The sequence below is a fragment of the Urtica dioica genome, chromosome 4 (genome assembly GCF_054948205.1).
Source record: "Urtica dioica subsp. dioica isolate 48M chromosome 4, U.dioica_male_clone48M_v1_H2, whole genome shotgun sequence".
Classification (NCBI taxonomy): Eukaryota; Viridiplantae; Streptophyta; class Magnoliopsida; order Rosales; family Urticaceae; genus Urtica; species Urtica dioica.
In genome coordinates, this window is record NC_142759.1 from 47,872,577 (window position 1) to 47,897,665 (window position 25,089).

General features: G+C 35.2%; 2 protein-coding genes across 2 annotated transcripts; both read right to left on the reverse strand.

Moving 5' to 3' along the window:
* Nucleotides 1-6,268: 6,268 nt before the first annotated feature.
* Nucleotides 6,269-8,917, reverse strand: LOC149401731 (nucleic acid-binding protein). Its single transcript, XM_089613097.1, has 8 exons — nucleotides 8,337-8,917; nucleotides 7,981-8,026; nucleotides 7,834-7,883; nucleotides 7,691-7,732; nucleotides 7,399-7,512; nucleotides 6,917-6,995; nucleotides 6,743-6,814; nucleotides 6,269-6,635 (listed from the first exon to the last, which is right to left on the reverse strand). Exons 1-8 carry the CDS (start codon nucleotides 8,855-8,857, stop codon nucleotides 6,588-6,590), a joined length of 972 nt encoding a protein of 323 aa, XP_089469223.1. The 5' UTR covers nucleotides 8,858-8,917; the 3' UTR covers nucleotides 6,269-6,587.
* A 6,964-nt stretch (nucleotides 8,918-15,881) lies between these two features.
* LOC149401732 (pentatricopeptide repeat-containing protein At4g21705, mitochondrial-like) lies at nucleotides 15,882-18,239 on the reverse strand. Its single transcript, XM_089610309.1, has 2 exons — nucleotides 17,841-18,239; nucleotides 15,882-17,315 (listed from the first exon to the last, which is right to left on the reverse strand). The coding sequence occupies exons 1-2, from the start codon at nucleotides 18,144-18,146 to the stop codon at nucleotides 16,080-16,082; spliced, it is 1,542 nt and encodes a 513-aa protein (XP_089466435.1). The 5' UTR covers nucleotides 18,147-18,239; the 3' UTR covers nucleotides 15,882-16,079.
* Nucleotides 18,240-25,089: the final 6,850 nt, after the last annotated feature.

Consider the following 25,089-nt stretch of genomic DNA (forward strand, 5'->3'; position numbering starts at 1 on the left):
GACTAGCCAATGTTTCTTTTTATTAAGTAAATAGCCCAACTTTAATATATTACCTAAACTGCCTTCATTCCTCATCTTCTCTCATGAACAACGATAATCTGACCTTCTCTTCGCTCTCTCCTCTCTTGCCTCGACCTCGCCGCCGGTCACCGTCGTGACACGTCATCGTCTTCCTCGTCGTCGTCCTCATCGGCGAATCTCCGTCGCCGGTCATTTCTCGACCTCGAATGTTGCCGCCGTGATTCTCTTCTCGTTCGTCGACTCTTGCCTCGACCTCGTCGCCGGTCACAGTCGTGACACGTCATTGTCTTCCTCGTCGTCGTCCTCATCGGCGAATCCTCGTCGTCGGCGAATGTTGATGATCGGATGCTTCTCAGATCGAAGCTCGGATTCACGGCGTTCGGATCGAAGATCGGATTCTCCGATTTTATTAATTCACTGTAAATTCACGAATCAGTTAATTTAATTAGCTGATTGAATTGAGTTAGGTTAATTAATTAACTTATTGGTTGAATATTAGTTTAGGTTCTGATTTTTTTGTGAGTAAAGTTAATTTACTAAATGATTGAATTAGGAATTACGTTAATTAATTGAACGCTTTGAATATCAATTGACTTAAGTTTTAATTTTTGTAATTTTTTTGTGAATTTCAAATCCTTCACGAATTAGTTAATTAATTTAGTAGAATCACTCCAGTACGTTAATTAATTAACTGATACGTGAAGGAAGCGAGGGCATTATGGTCTGAGCATAAAATATGGGTTACTTGCTTAATAAAATGAAACTTGGGCTATTCCCCCAATAAGAATAGCAAACTTGGCTAGTTACAACAAATTTCACAATATTTAATACATTAAAAACCTCTTAAAGGAGCTTACACCACGTAATTTCACAATATTTAATACATTAAAAACCTCTTAAAGGAGCTTACACCACGTATGAGCGGAAGCGGCGTCGGAACCGACATAAGTCGTAATTTCGCCATAATATAAATTAGATCTTCTATTTTGGTGACACGTTAGAATGGAACTTCTGATTCTATACATGAACAAGAATTGCATGAAAATGGCCGGAACACATTCCTTCTGGGTTTTTTTTTTAAATAGAAAAAACCTGGGTCGTTGGATTAATCTCCACCAGTCTAGATTTTGTTGTTTTCTCATGTTCGCTGGAGCCAACTTTCATGTAGAGGAATTCCCAGTCTCATAACAGAAATTTCCATTCCACTCTAACGAAAATTTTCGGTCCATAGCGGCTGGAAGTTTCCATTCCATTGAAAAGTGCGTTTTATACGTGATAAGTGTGTTTTATATGCGTTAAACTCCTATTTTCGGCTTGAATTTCATGCGTTCTTGAGTGATTTTTTTGTGTGCTTAGTGTGTTTGTGAGTGATTTAGAGGTTTGTGATAGTATTTTGGTGTTAAGGATGTAATCGGAGCAAGTCAAGACGATTCATATATTTTCGGGCAACTTAGAGCGAAATAACAAACACGACGTCTTCTTCTGCACGATTTTGAAATTTTGAATTGAATATTTTGGATGATACATTTCCATAACTGAATAGAGCTTTCTCTTAAACTTTCCAACGTATGGTTATTTGGGAAAATCGGACATTGGAGCAAGTCGTTACGACCGATTCAAAATCATTGCGCAACTATCCATTTTCACTGCGGCCCAAAAACGTTGTTTTTGTTAATTACCCGATTTTAAGCATTTCTTAGCCATTGAATCCAATCCAAAGGTCCATATATATATATATATATTAGAACTCTCATAATTAGAAGGGAGGTTTTATTTTAAGTTTTTATTAGTTGTTTGGTTTATTATGAGAGAAGAGGCAATCAGAGAAGAAGATCAATGTTCATCGTGATTAATAACTGTGAATTCAGCATTTTTCCTTCTATCTTAACTCCTTGGAGTTCCCGCTTATGTTTTATTGTTTTAATTCAGTTTTCGTGGTTTGTTTTTATTTCTTTTGTATTTCTGTTACTCTGGTCGTCAAAGATTGTTTAGCTTATATTTTAGCTTTGATTGATTATGGTTGTAGATTCATTACTTATTAACTGAAGTATTTTTCATGTTCTTCTTTTCTATCGATTTATTTAATTCCATGCTTAATACTTGTGTGAGAGTCGTGGCCTCAGTCATTATTTTTAGGATTGACTTGATGTTTGAGAAAGATTAGGTTGATCGTGCATAAGAATTCCTAAGGTAAATATTAGTTAGGCTACTATGGAGTCGTGTGTACACTCTTGTTTGTAATGCTTGTCGTATTTTAGGGTTTGAGATCAAGAGATAAAAATCCGGTATTGACATAGGTTGTTAGATGCTCGATAGAGATTTAGCGATAATTACTTGAATGTGATTAGTGAAGAGATAGAACCGAAAAATCGTACATAGTTCTAGAAATCCCGACCATAGGAGAGTTTAGTGAAACTGTTGCCTTGTCTTCTATTCATCCATTCACCCGTATTTACTTTGTGCTTTAGTTTAGTTTTTCATTTTAGTTAATAATCATCTTTGTTTATTTGAGTTCAATTCGTTGCTGGGTTTAAATAATCGGTTATGCATAGTCCTCGTGGCATAGACTCGTTCTTACAAACTTTACTACTTGAGCGACTACTTGCACTTGCGTACTCAAATATCGCAACAAGTGTTTTATGCCATTGCCAAGGACTAAGTCTTTAACCGATATTAGATTATCTACTTTTCAATTTGAGCTCTTTTTATTTTTTTAGTCTTTTCTAACTTTTCTTTTTTGTTCACCTTCATTGTTTCGAAGGTATATGTGAAAAGACGTTGACGAGGGCCTTCTTCCAGCGACGAGAAGCAAGCAAGAATGAAGTCTCACGAAGCATCGTGGAGAGGTGAATGGCCGCCGCCGTACAAAGAAGAGCGAAAAGGACTCGGCGAGGAAGTGAGCCGAAACATGAAGTGGTAAAAGTATCCCGCCAAGCTATTGATATTAATTAAAGCGCTTGTAGGGAGGCAACCCAATGTTTTTTTTTTAGTTTTTCATTTTTATTATTTTATTTCTAGATATTTCGTAAATAAATAAATAAATAAAAATTTAAAAAAAAAACGCCCCGGAGCTTCGACGAGCCCATTTGTGCAGGAGGTGTCTGCCAAGTAAGTATTCCAGCCCCTACCTTTATGATTATCTTGTTTTGATTGTAATTCTGAAATGCTTGCCTAGGGGACTTTAAGATTTTAAGTATATGCGTAGGGTTGTTAGTCATGATCTTCTTGAGTGTGATTGTATTCGTACAAGTTTTATGTTTACTATGTTTTGACTCCAGTATGTATGTCTTGAGAATCTTTATGGTGCTTTTGTGATGTAACTAGACCGATCGCCTAAGTGAGATTACTTCAACACACTAAAACCCTTCCTACCCTTTATCGAGGTAAAATTGAGTATGCGTTAATCTAGTTAGGATGATATAGGCGTAAAGATTAGCCACTTTAAGCCAAAGAGCTGACCTGAAATTTTTTTTATTAGAGCCCTTGCAAAAAGATCCAAACACTAATCCATCTCGTTCTTAGCCACATAACGAAAAGTCAGCCCATGAAGACATCCCCAACAAGAACCCTTCAATCTAGTAAGGACGTCATCGCGAGTCACTTCCGAGAGTTTTTGACAAGTTCTTGAGTGAGTCTCCAAGTCAATAAAAAAATGTTGAACACCTTAATCATTTGTTATTTATTTTTATTCGTTGTCGAAAAGAAAAGAAAAGAAAAAGATAAAAAAAATATATATATATATGGTTTTCAAATTAAGTTCCGAATTAGTGGATGCTGCCAAAAGGAGTGGGGACGCCATACGCAAAAAAGAAATGAAAAAAAAAAGTTTTAGATGATGCTCACTTTTAGCATCTATTTTTTATTTTTGTGTCTTTTTGTTTTGTTAATTACGGTGTTCAAACAAAAAATAAATATGGTTTGGAGATATGTTTGTGCGTCGAGAGTCTTAATGACGGTTTAGGGTTCTTTTGGGAGAGGTCGAGAGCTTGAGCGAGTTAAGTGTGAAGCTTGAGTGTTTGGTGAGAAGTGATACGTGATCCTTGTTAAGTTGATTAGTCACTAAAAATTTCATATCCTAGCCTGAACATTACAATCCGAAAAGACCTACGGACCAACTAGAGAGAAAATATGTACATCAGTGGAGACTAAGGGAGAAGAGTGAGCATATGGGTGTGTTGAGCCATAAGTCGTTGAAATTTGGCTATGTGAAATCTCTTGAGGGCGGTTGAGAACGTTGCAAAGCAGGGTACCCGAGAGTTCGCGAGATACGTAAACGTTGTAAAGGATCAAGGTAACACTAACTTGTATTTCACTTTTTGTCACAGTTGGTAGATGAATTCAAATCAAAATCATGAATACCCTTTGCATTGTAAGTCTATAAATTCGTAGTTGACGCGAGCATATTTTTTTACAAGGCGAATCGATAACCAAAAGTTACCGTTATTTTTAGTTAACTTCTTGTGTGTGTGTGTATGTGTGTGTGTGTGTGTGTGTGTGTGTGTGTGTGTGTTTTGTTTTTGTTTTTGCTTTTATCACTTGAGGACAAGTGATTGTTCAAGTTTGAGGGAATTTGATAGGTGCGTTTTATACGCATTAAACTCATATTTTTTTGCTTGAATTTCACACGTTGTTGAGTGATTTTTTAGTTTCTTTAATGTGTTTGTGAGTGATTTACAGATTAGAGAGAATATTTTGGTGCTAAGGATGTAATTGGTACAGATTAGAGAGAATTTCACACGACGTCCTCTTCTGCACAATTTTGAGATTTTGATTTGAAGATTTTGGATTATCCAGCTCCATATTGGATAGATCTTTCTCTTAACTTTCCAACGCATGATTATTTACGAAAATTTGGCATAGGGGCAAGACGTTACGGCCAATTCAAAATAACTGCGCAGCTGTCCAATTTCACCGCAGCCCAAAAATATTGTTTTCGTTAATTGCCCGATTTTAAGCATTTTTAAGCCATTAGATCCAATCTAAAGGATCATATTATTCCGAAAATACCTAAAACACCCTATATATTATAACTCTCATAGAGGTTTCATTTTAAGTTATTATTAATTGTTTGCCTTGTTGGGAGAGAAGAGACAACCAGAGAAGAAGATCACCGTTCGTCGTGATTGACAACCGCGAATTCAGTGTTCTTCCTTCTATCTCAATTATATGGAACTCTCATTTATGTTTTATTGTTTTAATTTAGTTTTCATAGTTTGTTTTTATTTCTCTTGAGTTTCTGTTATTCTCGCCGCCATGAACTGAACTCATTTATGGATGATGGCTTAGCTTTGCTTGATTATGGTTGTGAGTTCATTATTTTTTAATTTTAGTATTTTTCATGTTCTTCTTCTCTATCGCTTTATTTAATTACATGCTTAACTCTTGTGTGAGAGTCGCGACCTCATTCATTATTTTTAGGATTGACTTGATGCTTGAGAAAAATTAGGTTGATCGTGCATAAGAATTCCTAAGGTAAAGATAGTTAGGCTGCTATGGAGTCGTGTGTACACTCTTGTTTGTAATGCTTGTCGTATTTTTAGGGTTTGAGATCGAGAGATAAAAATCCGGTATTGACATAGGTTGTTAGATGTTCGATAGAGATTTAGTGATAATTACGTGAATGTGATTAGTGAAGAGATAGAACCGAAAAATCGTGTGTAGTTCTAGAAATCCTGACCATAGGAGAGCTTAGCGAAGCCGTTGCCCTTGTCTTCTACTCATCCATGCACCCGTATTTACTTTGTGCTTTACTTACATGTTGTTGGAGGAACCAACTTATGCGGTTAACAGAATAAAAAGACTTTTTTTTAAGTTTAGTTTGTCGTTTTAGTTAATAATCATCTTTGTTTATTTGAGTTCAATTCGTTACTGGGTTTAAATAATCGGTTAAGCATAATCCTCGTGGGATAGACTCGTTCTTACAAACTTTACTACTTGAGCGACTACGTGCACTTGCGTACTAAAATATCGCAACATCCGTTAAAATATCAGAAGGGGCATTCGGCCAAAAGCGGTAGGGCACGTTTGTCGGAACGCCCAAGCTTTTAGCTAAAGTCGGGTTAGTCAATGGGCGAAACAAAAAATTTCCAAAAATTAAAATACCAAAATATTGCTTTGTGTAGTAATTCAAAGACTTTTTTTGTACTAAATTTATTTTGAAGATGAATAAACAAGGGAGAGAACGTGGCTACGCTAAACATAGAGGTGTCGAAGTGCATAAAAAAATACTGGTATTTGCATAGAGAGATGCCAATGCTGATTTATTATGACACAAAAATATTATTGTTGTGATTTTTTCATAAATTCGGAGAAAGGACGACTCGAAGAAAAGGGTAGACATATCTTAGCTCTAAATTCTAAATCTCATACACTACATAAATACTTTCCACAAAAAACCTCCCTTGATCTAAACTTTTCCTTGGGTTTCTACATAAAGTAAGCTATTTGATTACAAAGCACACGAATCTACCACATCTTCGAAAAATGATCCAGCGGGATTATTGGCACCAAAGAAATCCATAATACCATAATCAAACCGCTTTCGATCAAACTCGGGTCGACGAGTTTCACATTGGAACATCTGGATCAAGTCTTTTCTGAATAGCCGATGCAGCCTGTGAAAACAACATGGTGACCAGTAAATTTCAATTCCAAGAATCTTACATATACATATATAGGTTATGTTGAGGAGACATGTGGTTATTGAGTTCATTCACGATACCTCGAAATTTCCAATCTTGTACTGGTATGCCATCTCCTCCCTGAGCTGAGCCTGCTCTTTCATCGCTTGTGCCTGGGAAATCAAACAAGCAACAATGAAGAAAAAAAGCGTAAATGAGTTGTTTTTATTTTTAAATTGAGTTGATTTTAATTTATAAAATAAAAAACTACTTACCATTCCACCCTGCATGGAACGCTTTAAGGCTTCCACTTCTTCTTCCTTTCGCCTTTCACGTTCTATCTGCATCTCTTTCCTGCAAAGAACACATCGTTGGTTGTTCGTAAGGCAAGTTTTAATGCTTCCAGTTGAACAAAAATAATATGTGTTCTTTCCTGCAAAGAACACATCGTTGTTTGTTGTCTTCGGACAAATAGGGAAGATAAAAAGATTAATACATGTCAATGAAAGACAAAACCAGAAATACTATTGACAAAACAGATTTTGGGCTTGAAGCATTTCGTCAAGCCCGCGTCTGCTGGATTCGTCATAGTAAATAAGCTCCGGTTCAGCATTACAAAATACCAAGAGACATACATTATATGATTTCAAAAGTTCTCAATAGACAAAAAAAAAAACAAAAACAAAAAAAACAAAAACAAAAACAAAAAAACGAAGAAGAAGAAGGGAAAATATATGTACACATGACTGAAATATACCGGCGTATTTCTTCATCATTGAAGACAGTGCGCTCTGATTCTGTGCGTTTCTTGAATCCTCGTTTAATCTCCTTTTCCAATTGATGCTTATAAAAAGCATCGAGGTTATAATACCTATCTCATCAATAATAAAAATAATATAGTAAATGACCAGTTCACAGACTCTACTTATGCTCACATTACAAGGAGTAACTTTTCTTTTAGCTACAACAAAAACAAACTAATGTCATGTCCTAACAACAAAACCCTAAAAAACCTCTCAAAAGAAAAACATAAAACTAAAGGAGCTTACTTTTTTGAAGGAAAAGTTGCTGTATTGTGATCCTCCATGAATCTGCACATCATAATGCATCAAGTGTTGCTCCACGATTAGAATTATCTCGGGATCGATCCGAAAATGAAAATAATACACAGAGCCGCAGCATATTCACTTACTGTTTAAACATCTGTTTTTCTTCCCAGTTGGGCAAGGCTTCAAGGTTAATCTACAAAGATAAACCAAAGGCAATGCAATATGAGCAAACTCGTTTAACACTTTTAGCTCTCACATAGAAATGCCATATCGGCAAACAAAGAGCTCACCTTTTTCACCTCGGCCAACCATGCCGTGAACTCTGGTCGTTTGTTCCTGCAAAACATAAATGCACTTAGTAGTGAACTCAATTAAATCCTCATAAGAAGAGAAAAAAAAAATTTGTATAATCATCATCGGATTATTGCTAACAAACCAAAACATTGAAACAAATGAGTTCTTAGTAATGGAGTCACCTACACACAACCACAAAGGCTAAATCCTCAAGAAGAACTTGTCTTGAAATGTATAATCTAAATCTAATTCCCACAACAAGACAGCATAAGTTAACACAAATAGATTCTCGAAAAGCTTTTCGGTCTTGGAGATTTCAGAATCGTTTCTCGGCAACAAAAAGAATAGTTACCACATATCAGTTTCTCTGATGATCCCGTACTTCCCCCAAGAGTTGGTCACAGCTCCTCTGCTTCCTCTGTCCTTCTTCTCCTTCTTCTTCTTCTTCTTCTTTTCCTCTCTCTCTATTTTCTTCTTCTTCTTCCTCTTCCTTTCCCTCTCTTCATCGTCCCCTTTCTCTCTCCTACTTCTCGACCTCTTCTTTCTCCTCCTATCTCTATCTTCATCGCTCTCCGACTGCGATTCTGAGAGCTCCGACTCCGAATCCGAGCTCGAATCATCGACTTCGCTGCTTTCGCTGTGCCTCCTTCGTGACCTTCGCTTCTTCCGTCTTCTTCTCCGCCGTCTCTCCTCCTCCGAATCTGAACTTTCCCGCGCTTTCCTTCTAGACTTTCTGTGCTTTCTAACTCTATCTCCATCGGAATCTGAATCTGAGATTTCTCGAGATTTCCGTGGTTTTCTCTCGATATCTTCTTCTTTCTCTGAAACTTTCTCGTCTTTCTCTGCCATCAAATCGTTTCGATCTCTGGCCATTGTGTTTTTTTTCTTCTTTCTTTCGGTTACCAGGTGCAAATAAGAAGAAAGAAAAGAAGAGCTCATCAAGCTTTGGAGGGTAATTTCGTAATTTTCTGGGTTGTCACTTGGGCTTGAATATGGGCTTAACGGAGCCAAGCTGAAATTTAGGCGCAAGCCCGATAACTCTTTGGTTTATGTGGAATTTGCTGCTGAAGTCACAACTACAGCACATTATTTCATTTGTATCACAAATGAGTCTAAATTGCATTCGTGTCTTTATTTTGCATATGTGTCACCTATACAATGTCTTAATTACCCTTGTCACTGAAACACACAGTTAAATCCCTCCCTCTCATCGCCGCGAGATCTTTCACACAAACACACAGCCTCGATTCCTTCTCGATCGGCCTCCCGAGCCTCGTCGTCGACCACAGCCCCGAGGGCCTCGCGTTCTCGTCGCCGTCGCCGATGGTCTCCGCCGGAACCAGCCTCTTCCTCACCGACGACGCCGATCGGAGAATCCTCTTCTCCAAACTTATGATTCCTTCTCGATCTACCTCCCGAGTCTCGCCATCGACCACAGTACCGACGGTCTCGCGTTCTCGTCATCGTCGCCGATGGTCTCTAGCGGAACCAGCCTCTTCCTCGCCGACTACGAACTCACAATTGCCGCCTTCGCTGAAGTTCGGGATTGCAGAGATTCTCTGGATCCGGTGGTGGTGCTCGCCGGAGCAGGCGATTTGGCTAACAGAGAAGCCATGGAAGAATCGGCGGAGTGGAGACTCAGGTTCGACGAGGAAGCTGAGAAAGCTCTTCTGTGCGCGAGCGAGCTCAATCAGGTAACAATGGCTTTGTATTAGGGTTCTTCATCGTCAATTTGTGCTTCTAAATGTGTTAATGCTTATGTTTGTATCGTGAAATGGATTGATTATAATTTGCAAAGAACTGATTTTCATTTATGATCTTTGTTGAAATGTGCAATTGAATTTCTGATAAATCAAGCCTGAGACTGTTGTATTATCTAGGAATTTCTGATAAACTGTGAATATTCGTTTGTTGTGTTAAATTTTTCACTGTGAGTATACGTTTGTTATTATAAAGATTAACTGCGAGTATATATTTTGCTAGGAAGGTGTTTTGGTGATATATTTTATGAATGTATTTTGAAGAACATGGAGATATGTGCATATTATTTGAGGATGAAATATGTATATCATCAATGCTTTCAGTTGTGTGTTACGATGACCGATATTATGTTTTATGTAAACTTCTAGAAGTATTGTGATGAAAACGTACCTCAAAGTTCTAATGTCCTTGCTGAGATTGAGTCCTATCTCATGAATGTTATAAAAGGTTTGTATTTGGTTATATATTTTATTATATATTTAGTATAGTTTCTATTGGTTATTACATAATTATAATTTTTTATTTTTAATGGGACAAATTATATCAAACACACAGAATTGGGAAGATGTGGATTTGATTCTTATTCCCCTCAAGATTTCAATTGATGGAGCAGATACGTTTTTCCATTGGTCTCTGTTTCCCATAGAGTCAGTCAGTGGCAAGATAATAATTTTTTATTCATCTATTGGTCGTGAGAACAATAATTTGATGAAAAAGTGTGATATGTATTGTAGACAGATGCCTAAACTGCTCTCTAAGATAAAAAAAAAAATCAGAATAAGAAGTCAGTTGTCTCAAATGTGTTCAAGCCATATGACTTGGTTTTGCTGATACACCCAAACGAATAAATTAGTAAGTTGTTTTCATTCTTTATTTTTTCATTGTAACTTATATTTCTTTTTTGTATGTTTAGTAATTAAATTATATTCTGAATTTTATCAGTGTTAGTTTACTCATTAATTACTGTAATATTTTTCTTGTTTTTTGTCTTTCAGTTTTGATTCAGGTATCTATGTTGTTGGATTTGCCGATTTACTTATTTCAAATCGTCCTGTTATGCAAATCGAGGAAATATGCATCAATAATCTCCGGTTGAAGTACAGCACTCAGCTTTGGAAACACGCCATGGATATGGAAGTTATAGAGATCAACAATTTAAGAACATTTGTCGATCTAGAACTTGCACTTACACTCGTTCTCGTTGTTGAAGTTCAAGATTTGTAGTAATCTTTGTATTTAGTATTAGCTTTTATATCACTAACTGAAATGGTTTTTCTATTTTACGAATTTGTTTTGTAAAAAAGGATAAGGATTTGTGTATGGTACAATTCTAGTTTCTTAAATGTTGATTGGACTTTATTTGTTTGTGTAAATAATTAAGTGTGGATCTCCCCTAATTTTTATTAATTTGTTGTTCAGATTCTTGTTTGATGTTCATACCTATTACTTTAAATTATATGTATTTTGTTTTGTTAGTCCCCTTTAAACTGTTTGAAATTTGTTCTTTAATTATACTTTTAGGTGTATAAATTAGTCTATATTAAACTACTTTATATTTATGTAATTTGATACGTGAGTATACTTCGGTTATAAAAAATATTCTATCGAGTCTACTTTGTTCAGATGTTTGATTGTCATTCATATCTATTGCTTTAATATATATATATATATATATATATATATATATATATATATATATATATATATATATTGTGTTCTTAGTTCACTTCAAACTGTTTGAAATTTGTTCCTTAAGTTTAAATAAATCTACATTAGTCCATTATGAATTTTTATGTAGTTTGACACGTGAGTCTACTTTGGTTATAAAAATATTACATTGAGTCTACTTTTTCTGGATGCTTGATTGACATTCATATCTATTAGTTTAAAACATATATATTTTGTGTTGTTAATCCACTTCAAACTGTTTGAAATTTGTTTCTTGAGTCTACTTTTTGGTGTTTAAATAAATCTATATTGGTCCCTTATGAATTTTTATGTAATTTGATATGTGAGTCTACTTTGGTTAAGAAAATATTTCATTGAGTCTACTTTTTATGGATGTTTGATGGGCATTCATATCTATTAGTTTAAAATATATATATTTTGTGTTGTTAATCCACTTCAAATTGTTTGAAATTTGTTCCTTGAGTCTACTTTTTGTTGTTTAAATAATATTAGACTACTATGTGTCTACTTTGGTTATGAAAAATTACCATTGTGTCTACTTTGATCATATAGATGTAGAGAGAGAGAGAGAGAGAGAGAGAGAGAGATGTCCAAAATCTAGCCAGAACTCCTAGCATAACTCTTTTAATGCAATATATATATATTCAACATTCAGCTATAGTCCACCAAATTGTTCAAAAAAAAAATTAAGAGAAATGAGTACTTATAAACTAGATAATTCACCAAAAACTTGAGAATTCAGTCATTCACAATTTAAAGAAATTAGTTCTGAATTTAGAATTCACCAAAAAATACATAATCATATCTGTTATTACAAAATAAAATGTTCTTTTGTCATAGTAATCTTTGTATTTAGTATTAGCTTTTATATCACTAACTGAAATGGTCTTTCTATTTTATTCATTAGATTCTGTTAATTATCAAAATATTTTATTAAGAACTATTTACAAATATGTTTTGTAAAAAAGGATAAGGATTTGAGTATGGTACAATTCTAGTTGCTTAAATGTTGATTTGACTTTATTTGTTTGTGTAAATAATTAAGTGTGGATCTTCCCTAATTTTTATTAATTTGTTTTGTTCAGATGCTTGATTGATATTCATATCTATTACTTTAAATTATATGTATTTTGTTTTGTTAGTCCCCTTCAAACTGTTTGAAATTTGTTCTTTAATTCTAATTTTTGGTGTATAAATAAATCTATATTAGACTACTTTATTTTTATGTAATTTGATACGCGAGTATACTTCGGTTAGAAAATATTTCATTGAGTCTACTTTGTTCAGATGCTTGATTGGCATTCATATCTATTTCTTTAATATATATATATATATATATATATATATTGTGTTGTTAGTCCACTTCAAACTGGTTGAAATTTGTTCATTGAGTCTACGTTATAGTGTTTAAATAAATCTATATTAGTCCCTTATGAATTTTTATGTAATTTGACACATGAGTCTACTTTGGTTATGAAAATATTCCATTGAGTCTACTTTATTCAGATGCTTGATTGGCATTCATATCTATTACTTTAAAATATATATATTTTGTGTTGTTAGTCCACTTCAAACTGTTTGAAATTTGTTTCTTGAGTCTACTTTTTGGTGTTTATATAAATCTACATTCGTCCCTTATGAATTTTTAAGTAGTCTGATACGTGAGTCTACTTTGATTATGAAAATATTACATTGAGTCTACTTTGTTAATATTCTTGATTGGCATTCATATCTATTAGTTTAAAACATATATATTTTGTGTTGTTAATCCACTTCAAACTGTTTGAAATTTGTTTCCTGAGTCTACTTTTTGGTGTTTAAATAAATCTATATTGGTCCCTTATGAATTTTTGGTGAGTCTACTTTGGTTAAGAAAATATTTCATTGAGTCTATCTTATTCAGATGCTTGATTGACATTCATATCTATGAGTCTACTTTGGTTATGAAAAAATATTGCTGTGTCTACATTGATCATATGTCCAAATTCTAGCCAGAACTCCTAGCATAATACTTTTCATGCAAAATATATATTCAACATTCAGCTATAGTCCATCAAATTGTTCACAAAAAAAAGAAGAAAGAGAAATGAGTACTTATAAACTTGATAATTCACCAAAAACATGCATTTAATTTATTTTCAGGCCCTGGTCAAGTCCACTAATAGACTAAGAGACTCGTTACTTTCAAAGGATGAACCTAAGCTGGCAGTTCCCCTGCTAATACTTATTTCTCAGCATCGTTGAAATAAGTAGACTCAAGGAACAAATTTCAAACAATTTGAAGTGGATTAACAACACAAAATATATATATTTTAAACTAATAGATATGAATGCCCATCAAGCATCGTATGCAATCTTGCATTGTATGCAATCTTGTTTGATCTAGTAGTACTGTACTCAAAGTGGTATTTCATAACCATCATAGAGAGTCTGTCAATCAACTCTTTTTTAGTACGAAATATCATATCTTCTTCCAAGTCTTCAATATTGTTTTATGGAATAACCAGAAATGGAGATTATGCTTCTCCTTTTGTTGAAAATTCATCTTCTTCCATTTTAGGACTCTTATCTCTCCCCTTTCTCTTTGTTATAGCTTTGTCTTCATTTGATGCTGTATCGTTTTCCACGATTAAAGCACAATTCTTGTACTGTGCATTGTTCTTCAGAAGGTACATCAAGACTTCAAGATTGTCGTCATTTTCAATCATCATTCCTCTTAAGCCCTTATACTCTGTGTTAAATGATACTTTTAATTCGGCTTTGTTGTCATTGAAAACTTCCTTGGATAATTTTGTAATGAGCTCAATGTAACTCATGTCTTGACTCAATAGCACCATCTTTGCATTGTTGTTGATGTATATGTAATCTGCATCCCAAATTTCACCATATTTTACAGCAATTGAGATCTTTTCCATTATCAAAATTAACCCTGCAAATATACATATATTATACATCATCAAATATATTCTAAGTGTAATAATTTTTTATCTGTGATTATACACTATCTGTAATAAATAAGAACTGCAAATTTTTATTTTATTTGTAATTTGTTATGTGAGTTTACTTTTAGCTGTGTTTATGATGAATTGAAATTTTTTTTGGTATGCAAGTCTACATTTTATTTAGAAATGCGTCACTGTCAGTCTACCCTGAATATTCTAAGAATACAAATAGTTTGTGTTGCTGAATGAATCAACTCATTGTGATATCATGCAATTGTAAACTTCGTTTTAGTGCAATGTGATACCCAAAATTCACTATGAGTTTACTTTGAATCTATTGAACTTTGTACTGTGAATCTACTTTATTTTCACTATGAGACTAATAATGTTATTCTTACTGTAAATACGTTTGTGTGTAAAAATAATGAAATTCGAGTAGGCAATACCTGTGATCAATGTTGATGACGAAGAATTGCTGAGGAAAATCGTCTGAATAATCACTGTGAAAGAAGAAAAAGGAATTGCTGAGAAAAATCACCGGAATAATTACAATTTTTTTAGTTGAAAAGCAAAACCTACGAATCTTCATTTTTTTCATTCTAAAATATTGAATCATATAGCAGAACAAAAACCTAATTTTCAAATTCAGTTTCCAGAAACAAGTAATCAATATTCGAACCTGAAAAATTTGGCTTTGGCAGTGGAAGTATTCGAGGAGAGACTTCGAATTTTCACATGTCTACTTCATCCTTCGATTTCGATCGGCGAGCGAAGACGAGGAGCCGAGAACACGGATTTTGGCCAGAGATTCTTCGCCGTTCTACATTGACCTTCGATTTCGAACGCCAAGTGAAGAATAGGGAGCAGATAATAAGTTTTTGGATCGGAAAATCTTCGCCGTTCGACCTGGACCTTCGATTTCGAACGGCGATTTCGACTCAGAACGCTCGACTTCAGATTTTGGAAGGAGAATCTTCGCTGTTCTTCTTCGCGAGTGTTTCGTAGAACGTTTTTTTGGTTGCTCTAAGTACGGGTATTTTAGTCCAATAATTGGTAAAAGTGACTTACTTGCAACACGTTATTTGGAGGTGACATAGCTGCAATTTTATCTATAAGAAATGACTTTTGTGAAAATCACTCTTCGTTTAATGGTTTTGGGATAATTTAGGTGATAACCTGTTCGGACTTTTTTTTTTTTTCTCAATCAATTTTCCATCTCAAAAATCATACTAACTCGACCAGGCTCTGGTCCCGGCCGCGGCGATGAAGATATTAGGCGACAGAGAGATAAAAATTAAGAAATATATGAATTGAGAGAAAGCAGAGAAAGACGAAATTTTTAAGTAAAATTAAACCAAAAGGTCCAAGTTTTAGTAATGAAACAAATGTACGATGAAACTCAAAATGATTACAACGGTATTAAAGTTGAACTAATTTCTTTCATACATAGACGTCATCACAATGATCTTCGTTGCGGGTCAGATATCAGATCATTGCAAACAAGATTCAAGCTGGAATAAATAGTTTCCAAAAAAATTAGACAGAAAACATGAGCTGATAAAAGTTTAATGGCTTACTGAAGCCTGCCACAACAAACGAAGCACATAATAATCCTAGTGATTTCTAAAGCATATTTTGAAAAAACACCACAACATGTGAGTCTCTAAAGCACTACTTCATTATCAATCATGTCCGGTCAATTCTCATGCCGCTTGAGGTTTGAGTATCTTCTGTGTGTTCTCGTCCACGTCTATGCCATCACTTTTCATTCTCTCCAAAACCCCGTCTACTTCTTTCCCTGATCTAATGTACGCCCGGATCAAGGCATGGTACATCTTTCTACCAGTTTGAACCACGTTCTTCATCGAGCCCATAAAAGCTTCAACTTCCTCAACTTCTCTGTTATCCGCGAGCCAATCCAGAATTCCCATGACTACAATCCGCTTAGGCCTCCATCGGGTATTTTTTGACTGCAAGACCAGAGCTTTCTTCATGCACTCAAAAGCTTTCTCCATCTTTTCTTGCTCAAAATACCCATCTGCAACGACAGACCAGCATGTCGGTGTCAGGGTCTTCTCTTTTGCAGTGATTTTAAGAAGCATTGACTCAGCCTTTTCATTCAGCCCCTTTTTAGAGTACCAGTTAACAAGTATATAAGGCACTCGGACATCGTAAAACAGACAAGATGAGTCCCATTCCTTGTACATTCGCTCAGCCTCTTCAACCTCTCCGAGCTTCAAGAGCGTATTAATCATTGTCACATAGTCCAAATTGAGATGCTTTTTACAGTTATCATTCTGAATCCCCCAAAGCCTCATCACCTGGTCTTTATGACCAAGTTTTGTGTAATGTGAAATCAGGTGATTGTATCCCATTGCATCTCTACCAACCAGTTCTTCGCATTTCTTGAGGTGAACCAAAGCTTTCTCAGTCTCACCAGCTTGGATGTAGAAATTGGCCGTCTTGGAATAAAACTCCCATTCAGCTGCGATGCCGGGTTGACTCTCCGCTTCTTTAAGAAGTTTCTCCATGCTGTCGAAATCAGATTTCATGCCATATGCATCTAAGCCTATTTTATAGCTGAAACTGTTCAGGAGAATCTTATCCTTCTTCATCTCTAACAGCACGTCTATGATTTTATCGACTTGCTCCATATTCTTATAGAGGGTCATAAGGCTGTTGTGAGCGAGCGTGTTGGCAATGCCCAGATCCTTCATTTTCTGCATAAGCGAGAGAGCCTTGTCGGTCCTGCCTTCTTTTGCATAGCAATACAAGAGAGCACTATATAACTTTTTTTTGTCTTCTTTTACTCCAATTATGGTATTGAAGTAAGTCTCTGCAGATTCCAAACCGCGGACTTTACCGATCAGTTCTAAAAGCACGGCTTGATCGCCAGATGTAAATGCACTGCCCTCCCTTTTATGCAACCATTCACAAGCCTGAACAAAAACAGAGTATGCATGATTTAGGATCAGAAGAATCTTTTATGGATGAGAACATTGAGAAGAGCGTGTATCACAATGAAAAATGTTATGACTCGTTTCCGGGACAAACTAGTCCTTATAGATAGGTGTTTGGGAAGAAGTCGTTAGGGTTTGCAAGATTTTGCTAAATTGACCAATCATTTTAGCAGTCAAATTAGTGGATTCATCAATTTTACCGTACGTTTATCATATCAATCTGTGTTCCGATGGACAATAATGGATAAAATAAAAGAATTTTGCACCTGTAGAAATCTCGTGAGTTTATCGTGAAAACACATATTCCTGTGATTCTACATTACTCTAAGTTAAGAATCTTATTGCTTGGACTCCAAAGAAACAACTCGCACACAAGAAGAGCAAAAGTTTTAACAAAAGCCATAACTAAATGCTCAACTCGGCTTCATAGGGAGTTCATTTTCATTTCTTAAGATAAATTCTCAACAACTTCGTGATCATCGTCAACCGAAACAGAATCGTTACCTGAAGCGCGTGGTTGAAGCGCCTGCGAGATCGAAGAGTCTTTACAACGAATCGTAACTCGGCTGCGTTATATTTCGAGCCTTCCTTGGCCCACTGATCGAGATCTGGGACGATGCTGATCGACGGGTTTCCGATATGGCTTATTTTCGATAAAAGAGTAAAGTTTGGTTTGGTCGTTTTTCTTCCTTTCGAAGTGGCACTGGTTTCTGCGACTGTGCCTAGCGATCTTCTCAGACTCGCTAAGGATGTTGTTTTTTGTGAGATATTTCTTAGCTTGCTTGCCATTTTGAGGATCGTCGAAGCCATTGGATTTGGTTGTTGGGGTTTGAGGTATTCGTCTAGGGTTTAGGGTTTAAGAAAACAGAGAAGAATCAGCGAAAGCGGACAGTCTACAAGGGGAACTTTAAAATGAAAAAACGACATACTGTCGCTGAATAAACGGCAATAATCTAAGGGTACGTAATGCAGTGTAGTGGGAATGAACGTAAGATTACGTGTTTTGGTTATAAAATTTGATTGTAAGTAACTGGGTCACTTTAAACATGTGATTTTGTATCTAGTCTATGTTTGACAATTTTTAGTGATATAGTCAAATAGCTTATGTGGCAATAATTAACGTCTGATTTACCCTTATTTATTAACAAATTCGTCACTTTCCATCTCCTATTTTTTTTTTCAAATAATTTTTTTGCATCAAAACTTCAAAAATTCGTATATTTCTCATACGAACTCGAAATTGAGTGATTTCAGATCCTACAAATTCGTGGCGTCGAGATCTTCAAAAATAGACCCATTGTGTTTGATAAAAATTATGTTTAATGCATCATAGTTACGTTTCCATTTTTTTTTTTTTTTATAATTTCAAAAATTTTCAGTTATTTCCATATTTAAGGTAGTAACGTGATTTTTCTACATCTATGGTATTAAACATGATTTTTCATCAAACACAATGGATCTATTTTTGAAGATCTAGGCGTCACGAATCCGTAGGATTTGAAATCACTCAATTTCGAATTCATATGAGATAGATATGGTTTTTTGAAGTTTTTATGTAAAAAAAAGTGTAGGAAAAAAGTAGGAAAGAGAAAGTGACGAATTTGTTAATAAATAAGGGTAAATCAGACCTTAATTATTGCCACATAAGTTTGTTGGCTATTTCCCTAAAAATTGTGAAACATAGACTAAAAACAAATTTCATAGTTTCATTTTGACTATTTCGCTACACTGCCCTTATAAGATTATGAAAAAATTATACAAAATAGCCATTTAAAACTTATTGATTAGCAAAATAGTTAATGATTCAATTTTTGAGCAAATTAGTTAAATTTACGTTTTCAAAAAAATTTATAACCCAATATTAAATTTTTTGACAATTATTATAAGTAATTTATCACTTTCAAAAAAGTTAATCTTGAGTTCAATTTTTTTAAAAAAAAACTAATTTGCTGCACATTTTTGTTATTTCACTAAATTAAGATAAACATTGGTTATTTTGCACATTCATAACTTTAAATTGATTATTTAGGTACATCATCCAAAAAAATATTTTAGCAGATTCTCGGGAATGTGATACTACTGTGTTTCGCTTGAAGAGATTTGTAATATCTAATAAAAAAAATATAAATAATAAACCTCTTATATATAGACATCAAAGTAAAATAATTATTAGATTTAATAGAAAACATAAATAAATGATTATGAAACAATAAAAAATAAATATATATATAGATTAAAAATATAAACCTTATTTAATCTTAACCCCCCGATATTTTTAATTTAGTTTAATCATAATATATTTATATTTGTAGTTATCAGCTAAAGTATAGAATAAGATGTCTTTTTTTTTTTTTTTTTTTTTTTTTTTTACTTTTTTGGACTTTTTTTTCAAAAAGGTCACAAATAGGACTTTGTAATTAATTTGGATTTATGTAAATACCATTTTACCCTCGTGAACATTAAATTTTAAATAAGAAGTCACGAAATGTCACGAAAAATCCCGGATTTTATGCTGAAACGGGCCCACTTATTAAGCCCACTTTACACGTAAGCCCAATTCAATTTCCAACTTACCTTGCCTCCACGTCACCTTCCTCTTCATTTCTTCAGTTTAACCAGAAGAGAGAGACAGAGAGACAGAGAGAGAGAGAGAGAGAGCGAGCGAAAAAAATTCGTCCAACTTTCCTTCACTAACCCTCCAAAAACCGTCTCGATTTGTTTTTCAAACTCCATTATCTCACTCATTTCGTCACTCTCGTCCATTCTTCGCCCAAGAAATGAAGACAAAGAATAGTTCGCCGACCAAACGCCCCCCAAAAGTTCCCAAACCTAACCCTAACCCTAAAAAGATGAGTCTTCCTGAATCATCGGCCGAAACTCCACCTCGAGTGACGCATGTATCCCCGCGTCGGAGTCCGCGCGTGGCTTCTGCCCGGAGCCGCCAACGTAAAACTCCCCAACAAAGAGATGGAGAAAGGCTCTAGCGCCGCCGAAGAAGAAGAGGAAGGTGCTTGTTGAGTTGCCTTCAAAATTTTGACTCATCTGTCCCTTCTACATCCGAGAGAGCTCACAAGGTGAGATTTTTTTACTTGCAATTGGTGGTTTCAGTTTTTTGATTACTTAATTTTTTATTTCGTGACAAAAATGAAAACTTTTGGGTTTGCATGTTAATTTTGTGTTGATAAAACTGTTAGTTTGATGTTATTAGGGATTTTGTGTGTATTTTGTGTTGATTCTATGTGGATTTTGTGTTGATTCTGTAAAAATTAGATTTGTTTAGGCTTGCTCATATTAGATGTAGGTTCTGTGCATTGTTGTGGTTAGTTTTGTGTATTTTTGTAGATGTAGGATGTTATTTCGTGACATACATTGTTCACATATCATGGGTTTCGTGACTTGACTGTCACAAATCCAATGTTTTTCATGATTTGCATGTGTATTGTGTGTTTGATGTAACTGTTAGTTTGACAAAAGTGTTCATTTTTAATGTTATTGGGGATTCTGTGTGAATTTTGTAAGAAAATTAGATTTGTTTAGGCTTGCTCATATTAGATGCAGGGTCTGTGAATTGTTTTGTGTCACAAAACTATGGGTTTCGTGACAATTATGTCACAAAATTTTTGGGTTTCGTGACAATTGTGTCACGAAATTTCTGGGTATCGTGACAATTGTATCACGAAATATTTGGGTATCGTGACAATTGTGTCACTAAATTTCTGGGTTTCGTGACGATTGTGTCACGAAATTTCTGGGTATCATGACAACTGTCATGTTACCCAGAAATTTCATGACATAGTTGTCACGATACCAAGAAATTTCGTGACACAATTGTCACGATACCCAGAGATTTCGTGACACAATTGTCACGATACCCATAAATTTCATGACACAATTCTCACGAAACCCAAAAATTTCGTGACACAATTGTCACAAAACCCACAGTGTTTATGTGTTTAATGTTCTAACTCATATGTGTTTAATGCTCTAACTCATATGTGTTTAATGTTTTAATTTTTATGTGTTTAATGTTCTAATTTTCAAGGTTTCATATGAATGATAAAAGAAGAAGAAATAGACTCAGGCTACTCGTTCAACTTCCATGGGAACTTGGACGCCTTCGAAAAGGAGACCAACACGACCGCCAACCAAAAAGATTTATTCAAAAAGACGTGTTTTGGACAGTTTCTGGACATACCCTTGATAACAAAATCATCCAGAATAATAAGTCATTTGGTATTGAGATCTGGTTATTATGATGGGATCAGTCCATCGAACGAATCTCTAGTCATGGAGATTGGTGGAAGACCCCACGAGTTCACCAAATAGCACTTTTCCTTGATCACAGGGTTAAGATTCAGCGAAAACTACTCAGAGCAACCACGGTACGCTAATGTGGTTGAGGGAGGGCTATACAATGTCACCTTCTGTAATGGTGTTCTTGGCCGAAAAAGGGCCAATATTGGTGCAGTCCTTGAGACTAGCCAGGAATGGCCAGATGAGAGGAGGATGAGACTACTCCTCCTTCACTTTCTGTACAATGTTCTCTTGGCGGCCGAGAAGACCGTCAACCTCCCCTGCGATAGCTACATCAAGATGGTGGGAGACCCGGTGGTTTTCAACAACTACCCATGGGGAAACGTCGCATGTGACTTCTTTCTGGATTCTATCAAGGGATTTGTGAGCAAGGCCAAGACCATCAAGGAGGGTAAGAACCCAAAACTCCACCTGCCGAGTTTCGTGCTCACACTCCAGATTTGGGGTTACGAGTGCATCCCACGATTCGTGGAGCTGGACTTCGCCTCGATACTCGCTGCCGACGCAACAACGCTGATGATGCATTGGGCTACTAAATCAGGTAAGGTCTTGGAGTCCCAGCTACAAAAGATTCGATTCCAAGAGGTATGAATATGATTGATAAGAACATGCACATTTAATTAACTTCTAATCTCTTACTTATAAGAACATGCACATTTAATTAACTTCAGACGTTTTTCAGATCGAATTCAAGCCGATCGGTGGTGAGGTCGAGTCTGCGACGACTGCGAGGACTGTTGTGAGCCCCTCTAAGAAGAGGGGGAAGAAGAAAAAAGAAGACATTGTTACCACATCATCATTAACTGAGGTAATGTTTTTTTTAACTAATTATTTTTTTTATAGTTTAAAATAAATTTGTGACAGTAAAGTCACGAAATCAAGTAAATTCGTGACATTGATGTCACTAAATCAATTATATTCGTGACATTTAAGTCATGAATTCAAATATTTTCGTGACATAGATGTCACGAAATCAAGTATACTCGTGACATTAAAGTCACGAAATCAAATATTTTGGTGACAATAATAATGTCACGAAATCAAGTATGTCTGTGACATGAAAGTCACGAATTCAAGTTATTTCGTGACTTTATTATCACGAAACAATTTGATTTCGTGACCATATTGTCACGAAAATACGTGATTTTGTGACGTTTTTGTCATGAAAATATTTGATTTCATGACAATTGTGTCACGAATAAACTTGACTTCGTGACATTACTGTCATGAATTTACTTGATTTCGTGACTTTACTGTAACGAAAATACTTCATTTCGTGAATCTATTCTCATACAAAATTATTTGTACATTGCAGACACACATGTCCGCCATGGAAAAAGATCTGAAACATTTCAGAATAGAGTTTCTGGAGTGGAAGAAGCAGTTGTCCAATGAAATGCGAGTCATTTCAGAAACCTTGAAACAGGTAGTGGACAAGCAACAACATTCTCAGTCAGATGATTTTGTCAACCTCCAGAAGTCTGAGGAGATGGTGAAGGAGAAGTCAGAAGAGATTAGGGACGCTGTGTGCTCAGAAGAAGAGCATAGTAGGACAGAAATTCTCATGAACGACGACGATGTCGTCGAAGAGAAACAAGACAACGAGCAGAAACAAGGAGAGAAACAAGGAGAAGAAGAAGAATGGGGAGGGGAAGAAGAAAGAGGTAATGGAGAAGGGGTTGTGTGTTGTCAATGGTGCCCACAAGAAGAGTTGTAGTCTCTATTTATGTACATTTGATGTAATATAGTCTTACGAAAACTCTTGCTTGTAACTGCTTATTTATTAATAAAAGTAGAAACGTTCATTCATTCTTCCTTGTTTGTTTGAAGCATTATGATAATCTATAGTCTATAGTCCTTAAACAAACCTAACAACACATGAAGAGACAAATGTAGATTTACATGAACAACCTCTTCATGGTTTGCTTAAAACTGCATATTCACAACCTAAGGATCAAAGGACTATTGACCTCAGTACGATTGTTAGGAGAATATATGATGTCTGGTTATGAGACATTGAGAGTTAGAGACTCTATAGTTCTTCTAGGTATCTTCTGAATGTACTGAATTGACCAGTGCACTTCTAGAGATAGAATAAGAACAAACCATTTAACCTCTTATGTCTCGAAGTCACTACGTTTGAATTGCATCATGCTTACCTCAATACTGAAATGAGACATGTCATTTCATAGCTTACATATTCTCATTTGAGAAAGTCAGAGTTAGGATTCACTATGTGATTCTGAACATGACTTATTTGTGAAGTACTAAGTTATGAATATGTCATGAGTAACTTTGTGAAGATCTCATGGATATGGAATTCATGTACAAGATTGCTGAAATGCAATGTATATCACCTCATGCTTTGTTCCTTGAAATGTGAATAAATGAACTGGCCAGTGTCCAAATTGAGTCATGACTCTTTTGGATGAATCAATGTGACTTGTTAGCTCCTCGTCAATACATTGTTTCTAACTTATTCACAAGCGACAAAGGAGTTGAGGAAATAACAGCTAGAAGGGTAAAATGGTAATTTTGTAAATCCCGACTAGCTGATGATATTCATGAAGGGTAAACATAGATCATATTCAGTGGATCCACTCATCGCAAATAGTTGAATTCTTGAGTAGAAAATAAATTCATTTGAACCGAGAGATTCTAAGTGTCAACTCTTTAGTGGAGTCAGTTGACATTAAGCTAAACTTGGAAAAGGTTTGTGAACTTTGAAGTCCAAGTAATTTAGCTCAAGCTTTGTTCATTTGGATCCATAAGGTCAGTATCACAAATCATATCGAGTAGGAATAGTTAAACTAGAAGCTAAGTCAAAACAAGAACGAGACAAGTTTTACGAAAATTGTCTAAAGGGTAATTTTGTCTTTTTGACATAGGATGAAATGCGTGTCGAATTTTTTTGAAATTGTCATATGATGACATATAAACACTCGGCCAAGTTAAATAATTTGGGCCTTGTGGATTAATTTCATTTCATAGAATTTTACTTGAAAATTCTTAATGGGCCTTTCTTATGTTGTCATGAACAAATGAAGAAACATCTAGAAGCTCCTTATAGATGCTTGTTGGCCGTCCAACCCAAGGAGAAAAAGAGAGATTATTTTATGCATTGATGTATGACTTCATACTTGCCAAAAGAAAAAGAGGAAACAAATTTCCTCTGTGAGGAAAGAGATGGGCGGCAATTAGAGTCAAGGGAGAATCAAGATAAAAGAGGAAACAAATCCAAGGACTAGCACCATATACCTTGCACGTCCAAAGGGAGAGAATGAAGGGCTATATTTGCTCATTAATATGTGATATTTTATAGAAGAGGAAACTACCTTGTTGAAGGTAATTCCTCTCCTATAAATAGGGCCCTTATTCTCATTGTTTATTCATTCCAAAGTTTTAGAGATTGAGAGCTTCTCTCTCTAGACTTGGCCGT